This window comes from Pygocentrus nattereri, chromosome 17 (genome assembly GCF_015220715.1).
Source record: "Pygocentrus nattereri isolate fPygNat1 chromosome 17, fPygNat1.pri, whole genome shotgun sequence".
Taxonomy (NCBI): domain Eukaryota; kingdom Metazoa; phylum Chordata; class Actinopteri; order Characiformes; family Serrasalmidae; genus Pygocentrus; species Pygocentrus nattereri.
Window position 1 is genome coordinate 40,248,287 of NC_051227.1, and position 16,902 is coordinate 40,265,188.

Consider the following 16,902-nt stretch of genomic DNA (forward strand, 5'->3'; position numbering starts at 1 on the left):
ACGCATCCATGCAGCCGGTGTCTCTTCTGGCTCTGGTTGGAACGACGTGCCCAGTATGGAAAAATACAGTGAGAGCTGTACTGAGAGTTTCCACTATAGGACGTTCCCTGTCTCCCACTAAGCGCTTAGGTTTAAATGTACCCTCTCTACTCTCACTCTCGTACTCCCGCCCACCCAACAGGGCTGGGTTGGTTCGCTCTGAACACCCAGGTGATCTCGACAACCAGGTAGAGGTCCAAAAACGATTAATTGGACTTACCTGGGTGAAGAGATCATGTCGGGGTCACCATTTGAAAGGACCGGCCGTTTTTGGTCCGTTCATGAAGAGGAACCAGAGAGTGGATCACCTGTCCTGTGGAAAGTCTCAGTTGCAGCAAGAGCGCTCGGTGCAGAAAGACAGAACCACTCTCGTAATCAATCAAAGAGTTTATTAAGTCTTCTGCACAAAGAAAGAAGGGCACTCCTTCTTTTATACAAACACGTCCTGCCCTGTTGCGTACAAGCAAACAGGGTGGACCCAAATAAGTTGTCTAACAGTCATGAAATGCTAAGCTGACACTCACGGACCACCGGAACTGCCCAAAGGAGGGGGGCTTCTGTTCTGTGTACGATAATCTTACCTACGAAAGAGAACAAATGGTTCTGGACAGAATGTTGTCCCGATAAGAGGAGCAAGTTGTTTGTGCAAAACTGCCAAGGACAGTAGCTATGCTTGCTGCAAAGTCTGCTTAGAGCAGAGTTAGAGCAGAGTTAACCCTTTCATGTGCCCTGTCTAGTAACACGAGATGCTGGTATACGTTATACACCAGCTTATAAACGCTAACACTACCTGCCAGCTTGGCAAACAATTCATCAATGCAAGGGAGTGGTTTGCGATTCAAAATGAGTAGTCAGCTGACTTACTACATCTGTAAAAGGCACTTCGGTAGGCCGTTTGGGAGCAACTGTATCACAAATTAGTCCATAAACATTAGATTCACAAACAGAGTGCAGAATTGCTCCTTTCTGTGCATCTTCTGTTACTGCATTGGCTTCCATGAAGAACCCCAATCTCTCAACACTCTTGATCCATGTTTCCAGCTGATATCAAATGCCTCTGTTGACCCCTTTAAAACTTCACTATTCTGTATTATGAGGATACCTATCTTTGATCAAGTTGCAGCAGCAGCGTAAATACTTTCAACCTCCAGCATGTTAAGACAGCCTAGATAAACTACTCAGGGCAGCCTGCTGTTCATACAAAATTGATTGATGATGAACAGAAACAGACGAGCAACCTTCTGACGTGATGGTATGTTTGATCTTTGTCAGTATTTTGTTATAACCACAACAGCTCAGATAAAACCAGAGGCATGGGCCTGTATGGCTGGAAAACATTTCTTTCGCAAGTACTTTCTGGTGTTGCAACATGTACACCAACCCATAGAACCAATGCATGGACTACATCATTTTAAAGTAGCAAACTTAGGATTAGTCTAACAACCCACAGTTTATAACTAAAGTCAATGTATGCTTTTAAGACAGTGCCTTTTTGTCTGGTTACTGTGTGAAAGTTTCTGCTGTTGTCATATGTAAATACTGAACTGGAAGCCACAGTGAGTCTTAGTGTTATTCTTGTTTTTTTAGTGTAATAAATCATGATGCAGTAACATTTGAAGAATTATGAAAACTGTGGCTTAATGATGGCATCAGCGTGAAGACAAAGTTTCTGAAGTTCATCATGTTTGTATATGCAAGATTAACTTTTTAATGGCATGCCAAAGAAGTAATTTCCCTGTAGATTCTGATTTTAAAGACTGGATGTAACACGAAGCGATAATGAGGCTGATGCATGTGCAGAGACAAGCGAGATTTATTAAGTGCAAATCCAAAATCGGGGTCAGAACAGTCCATGGTCAGAGAACCAGTACGGAGAGCAGGAGGTACAGACATGATATAAATGAACACAGAACTCCAAACAGGCCAGAAATAAACAAAACACTTTGAACACAAATCTTACATCACACATGCAAACAAGCATACATCAAACAAAGACCAGCAAACACAGGGTTTAAATACACAAGGGCTAACGAGGGTTCACAAGACACAGGTGGAAAATAGGTGGGAACAATCAGGGGTGGAGTCAGAAAACAAGGGGGCCGGACTAGGAAGGAACCCAAACAAAGAAGCACAAGAACATGTAAACAGACACACATGGAAGACAAACACAACACGAGCACATGGACAGGACTGGGAGGGGCCAGTCGTGACACTGGATCATTGCTGCCAGAGAAAACAAACCTAAATGTAACACAGAGATGCAGCTCACTTGCTTTTTTAAGTTTTAGTTACAATCTTAAAAAAATATTTATTGCTTTTACAAATATGATTAGAATGACTGGATGTCGTATGAAATAGTGCAAAGGTGTTTCAGAATGTCATTCATCAGACTACAAGAAAAATAGCTGGGATTAAGAATTAATCATGTGACAATAAGTCCTGAAATTTACCATACATTCTGACTGTAATCACAGAGTAGCACACATTATCAAATGTACATCTGATGCACAACTGTTGACTCCACCCACCATGCTGTTTTTACACACTAAGGTCTTGTGCCATGATGTCAACATTTGAATATTAAAATCAGCCTGGTTAACCTCATATATGTGTTTATGGAGTCCCTCCATTATTTGTCAAACTACATTGTGACTACAGGTAATACATTAATGAAGCAATGTTTTATATTGTTTTCACATGCTTTCTGATTATAATGCATGATAATTAAATGGTTAAGCTACTATAGGCTTATATCTTTGAATTACACAATGTTTTCAGTTTTAATTCTTGTACATCCTAGTGCTGAAGGTTTATAATGATGCTTTTAGTAATTTTTTCTTCCCTTCAATATTTTGTTTTTTTTCCCTAGATATGTGCACAGCAGAGTGTAACAGCAGTCAAAACACAAACAGCAGCAGTCACCAGTTGCAGCTGGTCAGTTCTGTCCCATTGAGAATGAATTTATCACTGGCCATAACCCAGATTTTTGTGTGGCCTTTTGTCTACATCAATGTCCTCATGCTTTTCACCTTCTACAGAAAACAGTCCTTCAGAACTGAAACACGTTACATGTTATTCGCCCACACCTTACTGACCGATGTGATTATTCTTTTACTGACAGACTTTGTGGTCATTCTCTCATTCAGCTCTGTGCTGATGCCGATGGCATTCTGTATTCCATTTTGCATGCTCATGGAGACAGTCTCATCATGCACACCTCTAACCATCACTGCAATGTGTGTGGAGCGCTACGTGGCCATCTGCATGCCACTGAGACACAGTGCCATATCCACAACCAGCAGAACTCTTACTGCTATCCTTATCATCTGGATCATAAGCTCCATAAAGCCATTTGTGGATGTGTTTATCCTTGTTGCAACTGTTTCAGAACAATATCTTTTAGATTTGACCTTCTGCCATTATGAGATCATGACGCCAAAGCAATGGCACCGTTTAATAGGAGGTAACTGGTACATTATTTATTTTATCATTATTTTATCCATTGAGTTCTTTTGCTATTTGATGATTGTGCTCGCTGCCCGCGCGGCCTCTGTTGACAAGAAGTCAGCAGGCAAAGGTCTGCGCACCATCTCACTGCATATGCTTCAGCTTATCCTTTGCACAATTTCAGTTGTTTGTCCATATATTGAAGCAATGGTCATACAGATAGATATTCAGTTATATCTGTCAGTCCGCTTTTTCAACTTTATTACATTCAGTGTTATTGCCAGGGCTGTCAGTCCACTTGTCTATGGCTTAAGAGATGAGAAATTTTATGCTGCCCTGTTGTATTATGTCAGATGCAGACAGATGTCATCTGAAAACGGAGAATCAAATCCATAAAAGCTGTCAGTGTAAAAAATATACTTACTGAAATGAGCTTGCTGTGCTTGTTAAATACCTACCTAAGCATTTGATATACCTAGATCTGTTTTTTAGGTGGATTAGCATTTACAATATAATATTCAAGCTTCCTGAAACATGAAATAATGAAATACATGTACCACAATTAATCATGTTATATTTTACATTTTACTATGTTAACAGTTCAGTGAACTTTGGAGTGCACTGTAAGAAAATTCTCTCAGCAAATACCTGATGCTGTCTTCAAGCATTCCCACCCTGAATTTGTGTTTTGGTCATTGTCTGCTACGGTCTTTCTTCATTCATGATTGTCTTGGAGCATGCACTATGTTTGCATTGGTATATGTTTTTTATAAAAAGAGTTAAATATGGCAACTTTCTCTATTTTTTTGACAGTTGTTTCACAGTGCACAGTAGCTGTCATTTACATTGTACATACGTAAGGAGATATGTCCAGTTTATAATCACAAATTATGTATAACGTAATATTCGCAACATGATAAACTATTTTATGTTTCTGTACAGTAGATGATATTTTCAGTCTACATTGGACTGTGATAGTAATATAACCAATAAATAAAGCTTTAAGATTAAGATAAACATTAGGTTCACAAACAGAGTGCAGAATTGCTCCTTTCTGTGCATCTTCTGTTACTGCATTGGCTTCCATGAAGAACCCCAATCTCTCAACACACTTGATCCATGTTTCCAGTTGATATCAAATGCCTCTGTTGACCCCTTTAAAACTTCACTATTCTGTATTATGAGGATACCCATCTTTGATCAAGTGGCAGCAGCAGCGCAAATACTTTCAACCTCCAGCACGTTAAGACAGCCTAGATAAACTACTCAGGGCAGCCTGCTGTTCATACAACATTGATTGATATTGAACAGAAACAGACGAGCAACCTTCTGACGTGATGATATATTTGATCTTTGTCAGTATTTTGTTATAACCACAACAGCTCAGACCTCTCCATGGATCACCACCTTATCGTGGTGGAGGGGTTTGCGTGCTTGAATGATCCTAGGAGCTATGTTGTCTGGAGCAAAAGCTCCTGTTAGGGTCTCCCATGGCAAACTGGTCCTAGGTGACAGGTCAGACAAAGTGTGATCCATAATAACCCCTATGAAAAGACAATAATAGGATTTGTGTACCCTGCCCGGAACAGGGTTACCGGGGCCCCACCCTGGAGCCAGGCCTGGGGGAGGGGCTCGCCAGTGAGCGTCTGGTGGCCGGGCATTTACTCATGGTGCCCGGCCGGGCCCAGCCCGAAGGAGTTACATGAGTCCCCCCCCCATCGACCCACCACCAATGGGAGGGGCAGTAGTAGGGTTTCGGTGCTTTGTGGATCGGGCAGTGTCCGAAGGCGTGGGCCTTGGCGTTCTGATCCTCGGTTGCTGAAACTGGCTTTTGGAACTTGGAACGTTACCTCACTGGCATGGAAGGAGCCAGAGTTGGTGCGCGAGGTTGAGAGATACCGGCTAGATATAGTCGGGCTCACCTCAACACACAGCTTGGGCTCTGGGTCCAATCTCCTTGAGAGGGGCTGCACTTTATTCTTTTCTGGAGTTGCCCATGGTGAGAGGCGGCGGGCAGGTGTGGGCTTTCTCATAGCCCCTCGACTCGGTGCCTGTATGTTGGGGTTTTCTCCGGTGGACGAGAGGGTAGCTTCCCTACGCCTTCAGGTTGGGGAATGGATCCTGACTGTTGTCTGTGCTTATGCACCGAACAGCAGTTCGAAGTACCCAGCCTTCTTAAAGTCCTTGGGAGGGGTGCTTGAAAGTGCTCCTGCTGGAGACTCTATTGTCCTACTGGGGGACTTTAACGCTCACGTGGGCAACGACAGTGAGACCTGGAGGGGTGTGATTGGGAGGAATGGCCTCTCTGATCTGAACCCGAGTGGTGTTCAGTTTTTGGACTTCTGTGCAAACCACAGTTTGTCCATCACGAACACCATGTTTGAACACAAGGATGTCCATAAGTGCACATGGCACCAGAACACCCTACGCTGCAGTTTAATGATTGACTTTGTAGTCGTGTCATCGGACTTGCGGCCATGTGTTTTGGACACTCCGGTAAAGAGAGGAGCTGAGCTGTCAACTGATCACCACCTGGTGGTGAGTTGGATCAGGTGGTGGGGGAAGATGCTGGTCAGACCAGGCAAGCCCAAACGTATAGTGAGGGTTTGCTGGGAACGTCTGGCAGAAGAACCTATCAGATTGATCTTCAACTCACACCTCCATCAGAACTTTGACCAGATATCGGGGGAGGTGGGGGACATTGACTCAGAATGGGCCATGTTCCATTCCTCCATTGTCGAAGCGGCTGACTGTAGCTGTGGCCGTAAGGTAGTTGGTGCCTGTCGGGGCGGTAATCCTCGAACCCGGTGGTGGACACCCCAGATAAGAGATGCCATCAAGCTGAAGAAGGAGTCCTACCGGGCATGGTTGGCCTGTGGGACACCAGAGGTAGCTGGCAGGTATCGACAGGCCAAGCGATCTGCGGCTTCAGTCGTCGCCAAGGCAAAAACCCGTGTATGGGAGGAGTTTGGTGAGGCCTTGGAAAGTGACTAAGTCGGCTCCGAAAAGATTCTGGCAAACTGTCAGGCGACTCAGAAGGGGAAAGCAGTGTGCCACTAGCACTGTATATAGTGGAGATGGTGTGCTACTGACTTCGACTGAAGACGTCATTGGGCGGTGGAAGGAATACTTTGAGGACCTTCTCAATCCCACCAACACGTTCTCCGGTGAGGAGGCAGAGTCTGGGGACATGGGAATAGGCTTGTCCATTACTGAGGCCAAAGTCGCTAAGGTAGTTAAGAAGCTCCTTGGTGGCAAGGCTCCAGGGGTGGATGAGATCCGCCCTGAGTTCCTCAAGGCTCTGGATGTTGTGGGGCTGTCTTGGCTGACACGCCTTTTCAACATTGCGTAGACATCGGGGGCAGTGCCACTGGATTGGCAGACTGGGGTGGTGGTGCCTCTTTTTAAAAAAGGGGACCGGAGGGTGTGTTCCAACTACAGGGGAATCACACTCCTCAGCCTCCCTGGTAAGGTCTATGTAGGGGTACTGGAGAAGAGAGTCTGGCTTATAGTTGAACTTCGGATCCAGGAGGAGCAGTGCGGGTTCCGTCCTGGTCGTGGAACACTGGACCAACTCTTCACCCTCTCCAGGATTCTGGAGGGTTCATGGGAGTTTTCCCAACCAGTCCACATGTGCTTTGTGGATCTGGAGAAGGCATTCGACTGTGTTCCCTGGGGTATTCTGTGGGAGGTGCTTCGGGAGTACGGGGTACATGGCTCTTTGTTACGAGCCATTCAGGCCCTGTACAAACAAAGCAGGAGTTTGGTTCACATGGTCGGCAGCAAATCAGACTCATTCCCAGTGAGAGTTGGACTCCATCATGGCTGCCCTTTGTCACCGATTGTATTCATAATTTTTATGGATAGAATTTCTAGGCGCAGTCAGGGGATGGAGGGTGTCCGGTTTGGTGACCTCAGGGTCACATCGCTGCTATTTGCAGATGATGTGGTCCTATTGGGGACATCAGGCCGCGAACTTCAGCTTTCGCTGGATCGGTTTGCAGCCGAGTGTGAAGCGGCCGGGATGAGAATCAGTACCTCCAATCCGAGACCATGCTTCTCAGGCAGAAAAGGGTGGAGAGCCCTCTCTGGGTCGGGGATAGGCTCTTGCCTCAAGTGGAGGAGTTCAAGTATCTCGGGGTCTTGTTCACGAGTGATGGTACAAGGGAGCGGGAGATTGACAGGCAGATTGGTGCAGGTTCCTCCACAGGGTGTCGGGACACTCCCTTAGAGATAGGGTGAGAAGTTCGGTCATCCGGGAGGGACTCTGAGTAGAGCCGCTGCTTCTTCACATCGAGAGGAGTCAGCTGAGGTGGTTCGGGCATCTAGTTAGGATGCCTCGTCACAGGCAAGTCCACCTGGGAGGAGACCCCGGGGAAGACCCAGGACATGCTGGTGTGACTATATCGCCCAGCTGGCCTGGGAGCGCCTCGGAATCCCCCTTGAAGAGCTAGTGGAAGTGGCTGGGGAAAGGGAGGTCTGGGCCTCATTGCTTAGGATGCTGCCCCCGCGACCCTAACCCCAGAGAAGCGGAAGATGATGGATGGATGGATGGATGGATGGACAACAGCTCAGATAAAACCAGAGGCATGGGCCTGTATGGCTGGAAAACATTTCTTTCGCAAGTACTTTCTGGTGTTGCAACATGTACAGCAACCCATAGAACCAATGCATGGACTACATCATTTTAAAGTAGCAAACTTAGGATTAGTCTAACAACCCACAGTTTATAACTAAAGTCAATGTATGCTTTTAAGACAGTGCCTTTTTGCCTGGTTACTGTGTGAAAGTTTCTGCTGTTGTTCTACTGTATGTAAATATTGAACTGGAAGCCACAGTGAGTCTTAATAATGTTATTCTTGTTTTTTTTAGTGTAATAAATGATGATGCAGTAACGTTTGAAGAATTATGAAAACTGTGGCTTAATGATGGCATCAGCGTGAGGATAAAGTTTCTGAAGTTCATCATGTTTGTATACGCAAGATTAACTTTTTAATGGCATGCCAAAGAAGTAATTTCCCTGTAGATTCTTATTTTAATGAGGCCATTTTGAGCTGGTCTGGCATGGCACACTTAAAACAGCAATAACTGTTTTTAAAAGAAAGAAAAAGTCTTATTGAAAAGTTCTTATTTTTTAAGTTTCAGGTCCTTTAAGAACTATTCTCATACAAGTACTAGCTAGAGAACCTATAGATGTTATTACTGGATGTAACATGGAGTGATGATGAGGCTGTTGCATGTGCAGAGACAAGCAAGATTTATTAAGTGCAAATCCAAACTCAGGGTCAGTACGGAGAGCAGGAGGTACAGACATGACAAAAATGAACACAGACCTCCAAACAGGCCAGAAATAAACAAAACACGTTGAACACAAATCTTACATCAAACATGCAAACAAGCATACATCAAACAAAGACCAGCAAACACAGGGTTTAAATACACAAGGGCTAACAAGGGTTCACAAGACACAGGTGGAAAACAGGTGGGAACAATCAGGGGTGGAGTCAGAAAACAAGGGGGCCGGACTAGGAAGGAACCCAAACAAAGAAGCACAAGAACATGTAAACAGACACACATGGAAGACAAACACAACACGAGCACATGGACAGGACTGGGAGGGGCCAGTCGTGACACTGGATCATTGCTGCCAGAGAAAACAAACCTAAACACAGAGATGCAGCTCACTTGCTTTTTAAAGTTTTAGTTACAATCTTAAAAAAATATTTATTGCTTTTACAAATATGATTAGAATGACTGGATGTCGTATGAAATAGTGCAAAGGTGTTTGTTTCAGAATGTCATTCATCAGACTACAAGAAAAATAGCTGGGATTAAGAATTAATCATGTGACAATAAGTCCTGAAATTTATCATACTTTCTGACTGTAATCACAGAGTAGCACACATTATCAAATGTACATCTGATGCACAACTGTTGACTCCACCCACCATGCTGTTTTTACACACTAAGGTCTTGTGCCATGATGTCAACATTTGAATATTAAAATCAGCCTGGTTAACCTCATATATGTGTTTATGGAGTCCCTCCATTATTTGTCAAACTACATTGTGACTACAGGTAATACATTAATGAAGCAATGTTTTATATTGTTTTCACATGCTTTCTGATCATAATGCATGATAATTATATGGTTAAGCTACTATATACACTAATCATGGAAAGCCCCTAATTTTAGTTATAATGTGGCTTTTACCTGGGCAGGGGCTTTTTGATGGGCTTTATGCGGGCCCAGTTAGACTACAGTCATGGTAGTCAAGGTTACAGATGAAGACCCCATTTGGGTTACAGTTGTAGGCCCTGACAGTTGTTTTGTCTTTATTTATTGCATTTATTTTCATTAATGCACAAATATACAACATCAATTCCTTAAAAATAATTATAACAGCATTATTGCAGTAAAGCATGTTTATACAATGGCACTGCGTAAAATGACATTAAAAGGTTCTTATATTTTATGTTGGTACTTGCAGATACCTTGCTCAAACTAGTGTGTTAACTTTATTGTATTGGTCTTTAAAGTTAACTTTTTTCTCTTTTCTTCCTTTTTATTACATATGCCAAAGTCATCTGTATGGCTCTGCACACTAGTAAACAGTTATAAACTGTGCTTTGTATTATATTGAAATGTAAGAAATTAATTCACAGTATGAAAGTACACTGATATGCCATTCTATGTTTCTTTATGCTGTCATAGAAAAGTGATGCCTGTTGTCAGTTTCGCAGTGTGAACGGGTTGGTGCCCTTTAAAATACACTCAAAATTTGCATGTTGGCCCATGTATCTAATACATCTGATAACCAACTTGGGGCCAAGGTTTACTGCCCATATTATCCATAAGGGCCCCATTTGCAGCCCACCTTGGCCCTGTTAGTAGCCCATATAAGAGGCAATAAGGGACCCTTGTAGGGTTAATGGATGATTGCTGACATCGGCCCCAGTTAAAGCCCAGCTTCATCCCATTAGTTTCCCACATGGACAAACACACAGGCCTATATGGAGCCAATGGGCAAATATTTATGGGCCCCAACTAGGCTGCCTAAAGGGGGCCCAGGTGGCAGCCCGATTTTAAACCATGTGGAGCCCATGTCGAAATGCTGGCGGAGTACTTGGTTAATGTTGAGACACTTCATGAGACTGCATGTTGTGTGAGCTATACAAAATATATGCTATGCTGTATGAAATATAGTACGATCCATTCTGAAGGCAGCTGCCTAACTAGTCACTACCGTCTAAGGCACCTCTCTTGCAGTTGGCATCACATTTGGGACAGTGCTTCAGAGCCATGATACGTCAAGTTTTATCTGTTTACTCATAGTCGCTGGTTAGTTTACACTTACATACAAAAGATAAAAACTATGCATAGTTTTGTACAAAATCCACTCAGAAATAAATTGATTGCATACAATCTGTTAAGTTGGCAAATATGCAGTTTATTTGATGTATCATCTGATTTATGAGCTCCTAGTCTGAAGTTTAGCCATCAACATTCACCTCACACTGATGTGAGCAGGAAAAATAAGCATTTGTGATATTTAATTTTTAGAAACATTTTATTTCTGAACTTTTACATCGTCCAGTAAGTTAAAGTACTGTTTATAATTCAGGGAGAATGCCAGTCTATAGCACTGGTTCTACCGTGCTTTCCCCCAAATACGCTCAGCAAGGCAGTTGTCAGTTGTTGTTTGCAGTTTTCTCCCTGTAACCGCACCTGTTACTCAGCTCATCAGACAGCACCTCTCCACTTCTGTAACGTTCTTTCCTGAGGACAGAAAAGAATCCCTGAGCACTGGCTAATGCTAAACTAAACTGAAGGCTACTAAACAGTGTAGAGCTCATATTTTAAAGTGGACTAGACAAGTGAAGTGCCAAAATTTCACCACAGGAACAATTTCTAGAGATCTATAAACACATGATTAATACAGGGAGATTCACCTGAAAGAGGCCTTGAATATTCTGTTGTAACTCCCGCTAGGATGAAGTAATCTGAACCAAAAAAATGCACTACAAAACTTGACGTATGGGTAATCGACTGCGTTACACACTCCTGGGAAAAAAAGGTAGTAAACTGTCACTGGGGCATTAACCCTCTTGTCACTGTGGTGGTACCCTCAAGGATACATGACAGTACCTTTGATGAGGGAGCATAATTGCACCATAATCCATTGAAATGATACTTTCTAAGTTGTATTGACTCCACACACCCTGTCTCATTTCCAGGCTTTTTATTTTATTGTTCCGTTGTAAAACATTAGGTCATGAAAAGGTAGAAATATGTACTTTTCCTTGGGAAAAATGTATTTAAGTTGGACTTAAAAACACTCTTCTACTTTTGAGGGAACATTTGCATTGCTTGTACCATGAAGAACAAAAACTGTACCTACACAAAGCCTTTATTTCTAACAGTGCATGCGATACTGGAAGTGATCTCTGTTTTCTGCCAGACACATGAAGGGGTACAGGGGGTATGCACCCAATGGCTTCAAACAGAGGTTAAATGTTGCAATAGCTGTCCGGTGCCTACCTCATCGCTCCAACGCAGGGGCATCCTGGCTTGTTCGACACTCCATATACTGAGAAGCACATTGTATGTTGTTTCGTTCAGATTACTTACAGGTCCTCTTTCGAGTGAATCTCCCTGTACTTTACACAAATACAACAATCAAAACAGTAAAGCCAGAGGTCAATAACTTACATTTGTGAACTCTTCAGTTGGCAGAAATGGCCGCTTCCTCTGCCATGTTTATCAAACTGAAGCGATGGAAATCCTGGCCAGTAAGCAGGTGAACAGTATTGTGGGTTTGCTTTTGCCAAGAAGGATACATGCGATGATGCCTTCAGATTTGGTCAAAATAAGGCACCCTTGAAGGTAGCTGCCTTATGCTGCCTTCCGAATGGGAGCACACAAATGCTGCTTTGGAATGCTGCCTACTTAAACAGTAAGACCAGTCCTCTAGTGACTCCCAGACTTAGGTAGGTTTCAACGCTGAATATATCCAAGCACCTCTTACTGGCTTCGACTGACATGCAAAGAGCATTGTTGCTTGACATATAGGAGCAGATGATTGACGAAACAGTGCCAAAAACAGACCTCTTTAACATAAAGCAGTACTAACCTACAGCACCTCGAGCTTATTTCATTTACTTACTACTAATCTACCATTTCGTTTAATAAACAAAAGTTTGTTGTCCACTGGACTGCTAAAAACCCAACCTGGCAGTGTGTCTATATTCAGTGGACCTGCACTCTCCATTATGATTTAACTTCCCATCAATTAATCAAACTGCTTAATAAATTCTCATATCTGCTTTGACTGCAGCTGAGAACCTCTTAAAACCTAAGAAAAGCAAAAAGAGACTTGTCTTTCAGTTTTTGGACACAATAAGTGGATCTGCTGCCTGCAGCCATTCATGATCTCCCAGATGAAACACTAACCTCCCATGCATTATCTCATCAGTAAACACTCAAAGCCAGTAGCGTTTCCAGCGGAAGCAATACTGAGTTTATGGGCTGGGAAACATGCCAAGCTTAAGGGATTTGACATCAACAGATCCTATCTGTAAGTCAATGATTAAATGAATGTCATGGACTTTACATTAGGAACATGTTGCAGTCCTCTAGACACCACTGTGGTTATTACTATTACATAATTAATCTACTTATAATATTTATCTTTAAATGTATATTTAAAATATACTTTTTGTACATTTAATAATTCCTGGCTTGTCTTGAGTTGACTGAACTTGAGGACACAAGAGTTTACACAACTCAAACTTTTTAGTTGTGTCAAAAGTTCTCTAGATCGCTAGACATGTTTCCTCTTGGGTTCACACTTATGGATGGCTACAGCATATCTGGGGATCAAACTCACAACCTTCCATTGGAGTGATGGCTTAGTCCACTGCACTACTCAAGAACACATAAAGTAACTCAGGTTTTGTCTTTACAAATGTTTAATACACTGGAGAAAATAATTGTTGTTTTCATTTTTAAGCATGGAATAGTCTCTTGTGATGCAATTGTCAAATAATTCATCCATACATCAGGAGACTGTGAGTATGAATCCCAGCAATGCCACAGCTGTCTAAAACCAGAAGCCCAAGAGGAAAATATGCCAGATGGCACTGTGTGATAGAAGCAGTGCCAGCTAGTGGGGAACTTAAGTGAAAAAAATGTAAATTCAGTTTTGCTTATCTAACTTAGATGCAGACCTAGAAACAGTAGCTGGGAGAATTTTTGAAGTTTGAGTTGGGTGAACTCTGGTGTCCTCAAGTTGAGTCTACCCAAGTAAGCCATGCAATCAGTTTCTATATCAGTTTAAGTTGAGCAGACATACATTTTTTTTCAGTGTGACCATTTTTAGTTGTGGTAGTCCTACACTGGATTTAGGTGAAAAAAATTTCATCTTGGTTTCTGATGCCACTGTCAGATAACGAAAGCAGCTGCTTTAAGCTGCTTTTTCTGTTTGAAAGACTTGATGTTGATGTTGTATGTAAATATTAGCCTGGAAACCACAGTGAGTCTTGATAGTGTGAATTACTAGATTCTTTCTAGTTTGATAAACCATGATAATGTACTAGAGCAACATTGAAGAATTCTAAAAACTATGGCTTAAATGAAGGCAACAGCACAAGGATAGAATTTCTAAAATTTATGACGTACAAAAATACAAGGCTAACTCTTCAAGGCATGCCAAAAATAAAAAAGGCCTGCCAATTCTGATTTTCAAGCCTTTCCACTTTAAGATTAAGAGACCCTTATTAGTCTCACAACGGGGGAAATTTTCACCTCCGCAATTAACCCATCTGTGAAGTGAAACATCACATACACACTAGTGAGCACACACACACACACTAGTGGCAGTGAGCACACTTGCCTGGAGCAGTGGGCAGCCCTATCCACAGCGCAGTTGTGGGTTAGGTGTCTTGCTCAAGGACACCTCAGTCATGTATTGTCGGCTCTGGGGATTGAACTGGCAACTTTCTGGTTCCCTAACCTACAGCCCATGACTGCCCTAAGTCTGCCATTGCACAATTGAAACAAGAATAACTATTTCATAGAAATGGAAAAAGTCTTATTGAAGAGTTCTCAATTTTTTATTTTGGTTCAAGGATCAGATAATCTTTAAGAACCACAAATAACAATTCCCACATAAGTACTAGCCTGAGAACCTGCAGAGGTTATCACTGTTGGCAGAGAAAACAAATCTAAAATGGAGCACAGACATGCAGCTAACTTGCTTTTCTAAATTTTAGTTACCAGTCTAACAATGTGACTGTAAATACTTTTATAAATGTGAATGGAATGACTAGAAGCCATTCAAAATCCACAGCACAACTTGTTTATCAATGCAAATGTATTTGTCTCTGAATGGCATTAATCAAACTTTGAGAATGAGAGTTCCTTACATGTAAAAGAAGATTTCTGAAATGGACCTTGTATACCATAACCGTAATCACTTTACCCATTTTGTCAACAAATGAAGATTAAATCAGTCTGGTTTACCTGATATATGCGTTTATCCATAGTCTCTCCATTATTTGACAAACTTGATTATTACTGCAGGTAACACATTAATGAAGCAATGAGTTTTTTATATTGTTTTAACATGCTTTCTGAATATAAATACATATGTGGTTATGATACCATAGGCCAACATCTTTGACTTATACCTTATTCTTGTACATTGTACAATTGAATGTTTTATAATGTAGGTTGGGTGTCTCTTGGTAGTCATTTTTTTCCTAGATATGTGCACAGCAGATGTGCCATGTGTGGCACAGTGGCGTGGTGGGTAGCGCTGTCACCTCACAGCGAAAAGGGCCTGGGTTTGATTCCCTGGCTGGGTGACCGGGGTCCTCTCTGTGTGGAGTTTGCATGTTCTCCATGTGTCTGCGTGGGTTTCCTCCGGGTTCTCCGGTTTCCTCCCACAGTCCAAAGACATGCAGTCAGGTCAAGTGGACATGCTAAATTGCCCCTGGGTGTGAGTGACTGTCTGTCTGCCTGCCCTGCGATGGACTGGTGACCTGTCCAGGGTGTATCCTGCCTTCTGCCCGATGACCGCTGGGATAGGCTCCAGCAGCCCCCCCCCCCCATGACCCTGAGGGAGAAGCGGCTTAGAAAATGGATGGATGGATGTGCACAGCAGTCAAAACACAAACAGCAGCAGTCACCAGTTGAACTGTATTCCATTTTGCATGCTCATGGATGCAGTCACATCATTCACACCGCTATCACTGCAATGTGTGTGGTGCACTGTGTGTCCATCTGCATGCCACTGAGACACAGTGCTATATCCACCACCAGCAGAACTCTTACTGCTATCCTTATCATCTGGATCATAAGCTACGTTAAGATCAGATACTTCGGAGCACCATGACGAGCAAACACCTCACTCTGAAACTTGCTTGCAGCGACCTGCGCAGTGGCCTCTCTGACAGCTCTCACCTCGATCCACTTGCTGAAATAATCAACGAAGACTAGAATATAGGTATTTCCAGCAGCTGTGCGGGGTAGTGGTCCGACAAAATCGACACCAGCAACTTCCCATGGCTCACTGGCATGGATTGGCACTAGCAGGCCGGCTGGTTTCTTTTGACAAGGTTTGGTGAGCTGGCACACTGGGCAAGAGAGCACGTATGTCTTTACGTCCTTCCTCAGTTTCAGCCAAAAAAAACGCAAGCGCAGTCTAGCTAGGGTCTTTGTGATACCCAAATGACCTGCGGTTGGGTGATCATGAAAATAATTCAAAAGAGAACCTCTAATGGATTCTGGGGCATAAAGCTTTAGCTGCTTCAAAGGGTGTAGACTGCAGCTGACACTACTATCCTTATAATACAGCAGACCCTCATACACAACGAACGTGGATTCCCAGCCCTCTTCGGACTCGGTACACTGGGGACTCTCAAGCTTTTTCAAAACATCCGCCAAGGCTGGGTCCTCACGTTGAAGACGCCGTAAGCGCTCTTTGTTGGCCAGTGCAACTGGAGGCTGGGCCCGGCGGTCTAGGCCTGCTATAATTGTATGCTCCGGAAGCAGGTCAGTGGGGCCCTGGTCTGACTGTACAGGGTTCGGTGACAATGCGTCGGGCACTTGATTTCGGGCTCCCGGCTTGTGAATGATGCTGATGTCGAAATCTTGAAGCCTTAGACACCATCTCGCAAGTCGTCCTGTCGGGTTTGGCCGAGACATGAGCCATTTTAAGCTGCTGTGCTCTGTATAGACCGTAACTGGAAGCCCTTCGATGTATGGTCTAAAATGCTCGAGCGCCCAGATCACCGCTAGACATTCTTTTTCGGTTGTCGAATAGGGTTTTTCAGACTTGTGTAGGGTGCGACTGGCATATGCTACAACCACCTCCTTTCCAGTATCGTCCTGCTGCATGAGCGCTGCCCCTA

General features: G+C 43.2%; 1 protein-coding gene across 1 annotated transcript; it reads left to right on the top strand.

Annotated features, from left to right (window-relative positions):
* The first annotated feature begins 2,910 nt into the window (after window positions 1-2,910).
* LOC108410842 (odorant receptor 131-2-like) lies at window positions 2,911-3,882 on the top strand. The gene has a single exon (XM_017682128.1). It carries the CDS (start codon window positions 2,911-2,913, stop codon window positions 3,880-3,882), a length of 972 nt encoding a protein of 323 aa, XP_017537617.1.
* Window positions 3,883-16,902: the final 13,020 nt, after the last annotated feature.

Bases quoted from the DNA above. Each gene is read 5' to 3' on its own strand.
- LOC108410842 (XM_017682128.1), top strand. From the start codon at position 2,911: ATGTGCACAGCAGAGTGTAACAGCAGTCAAAACACAAACAGCAGCAGT.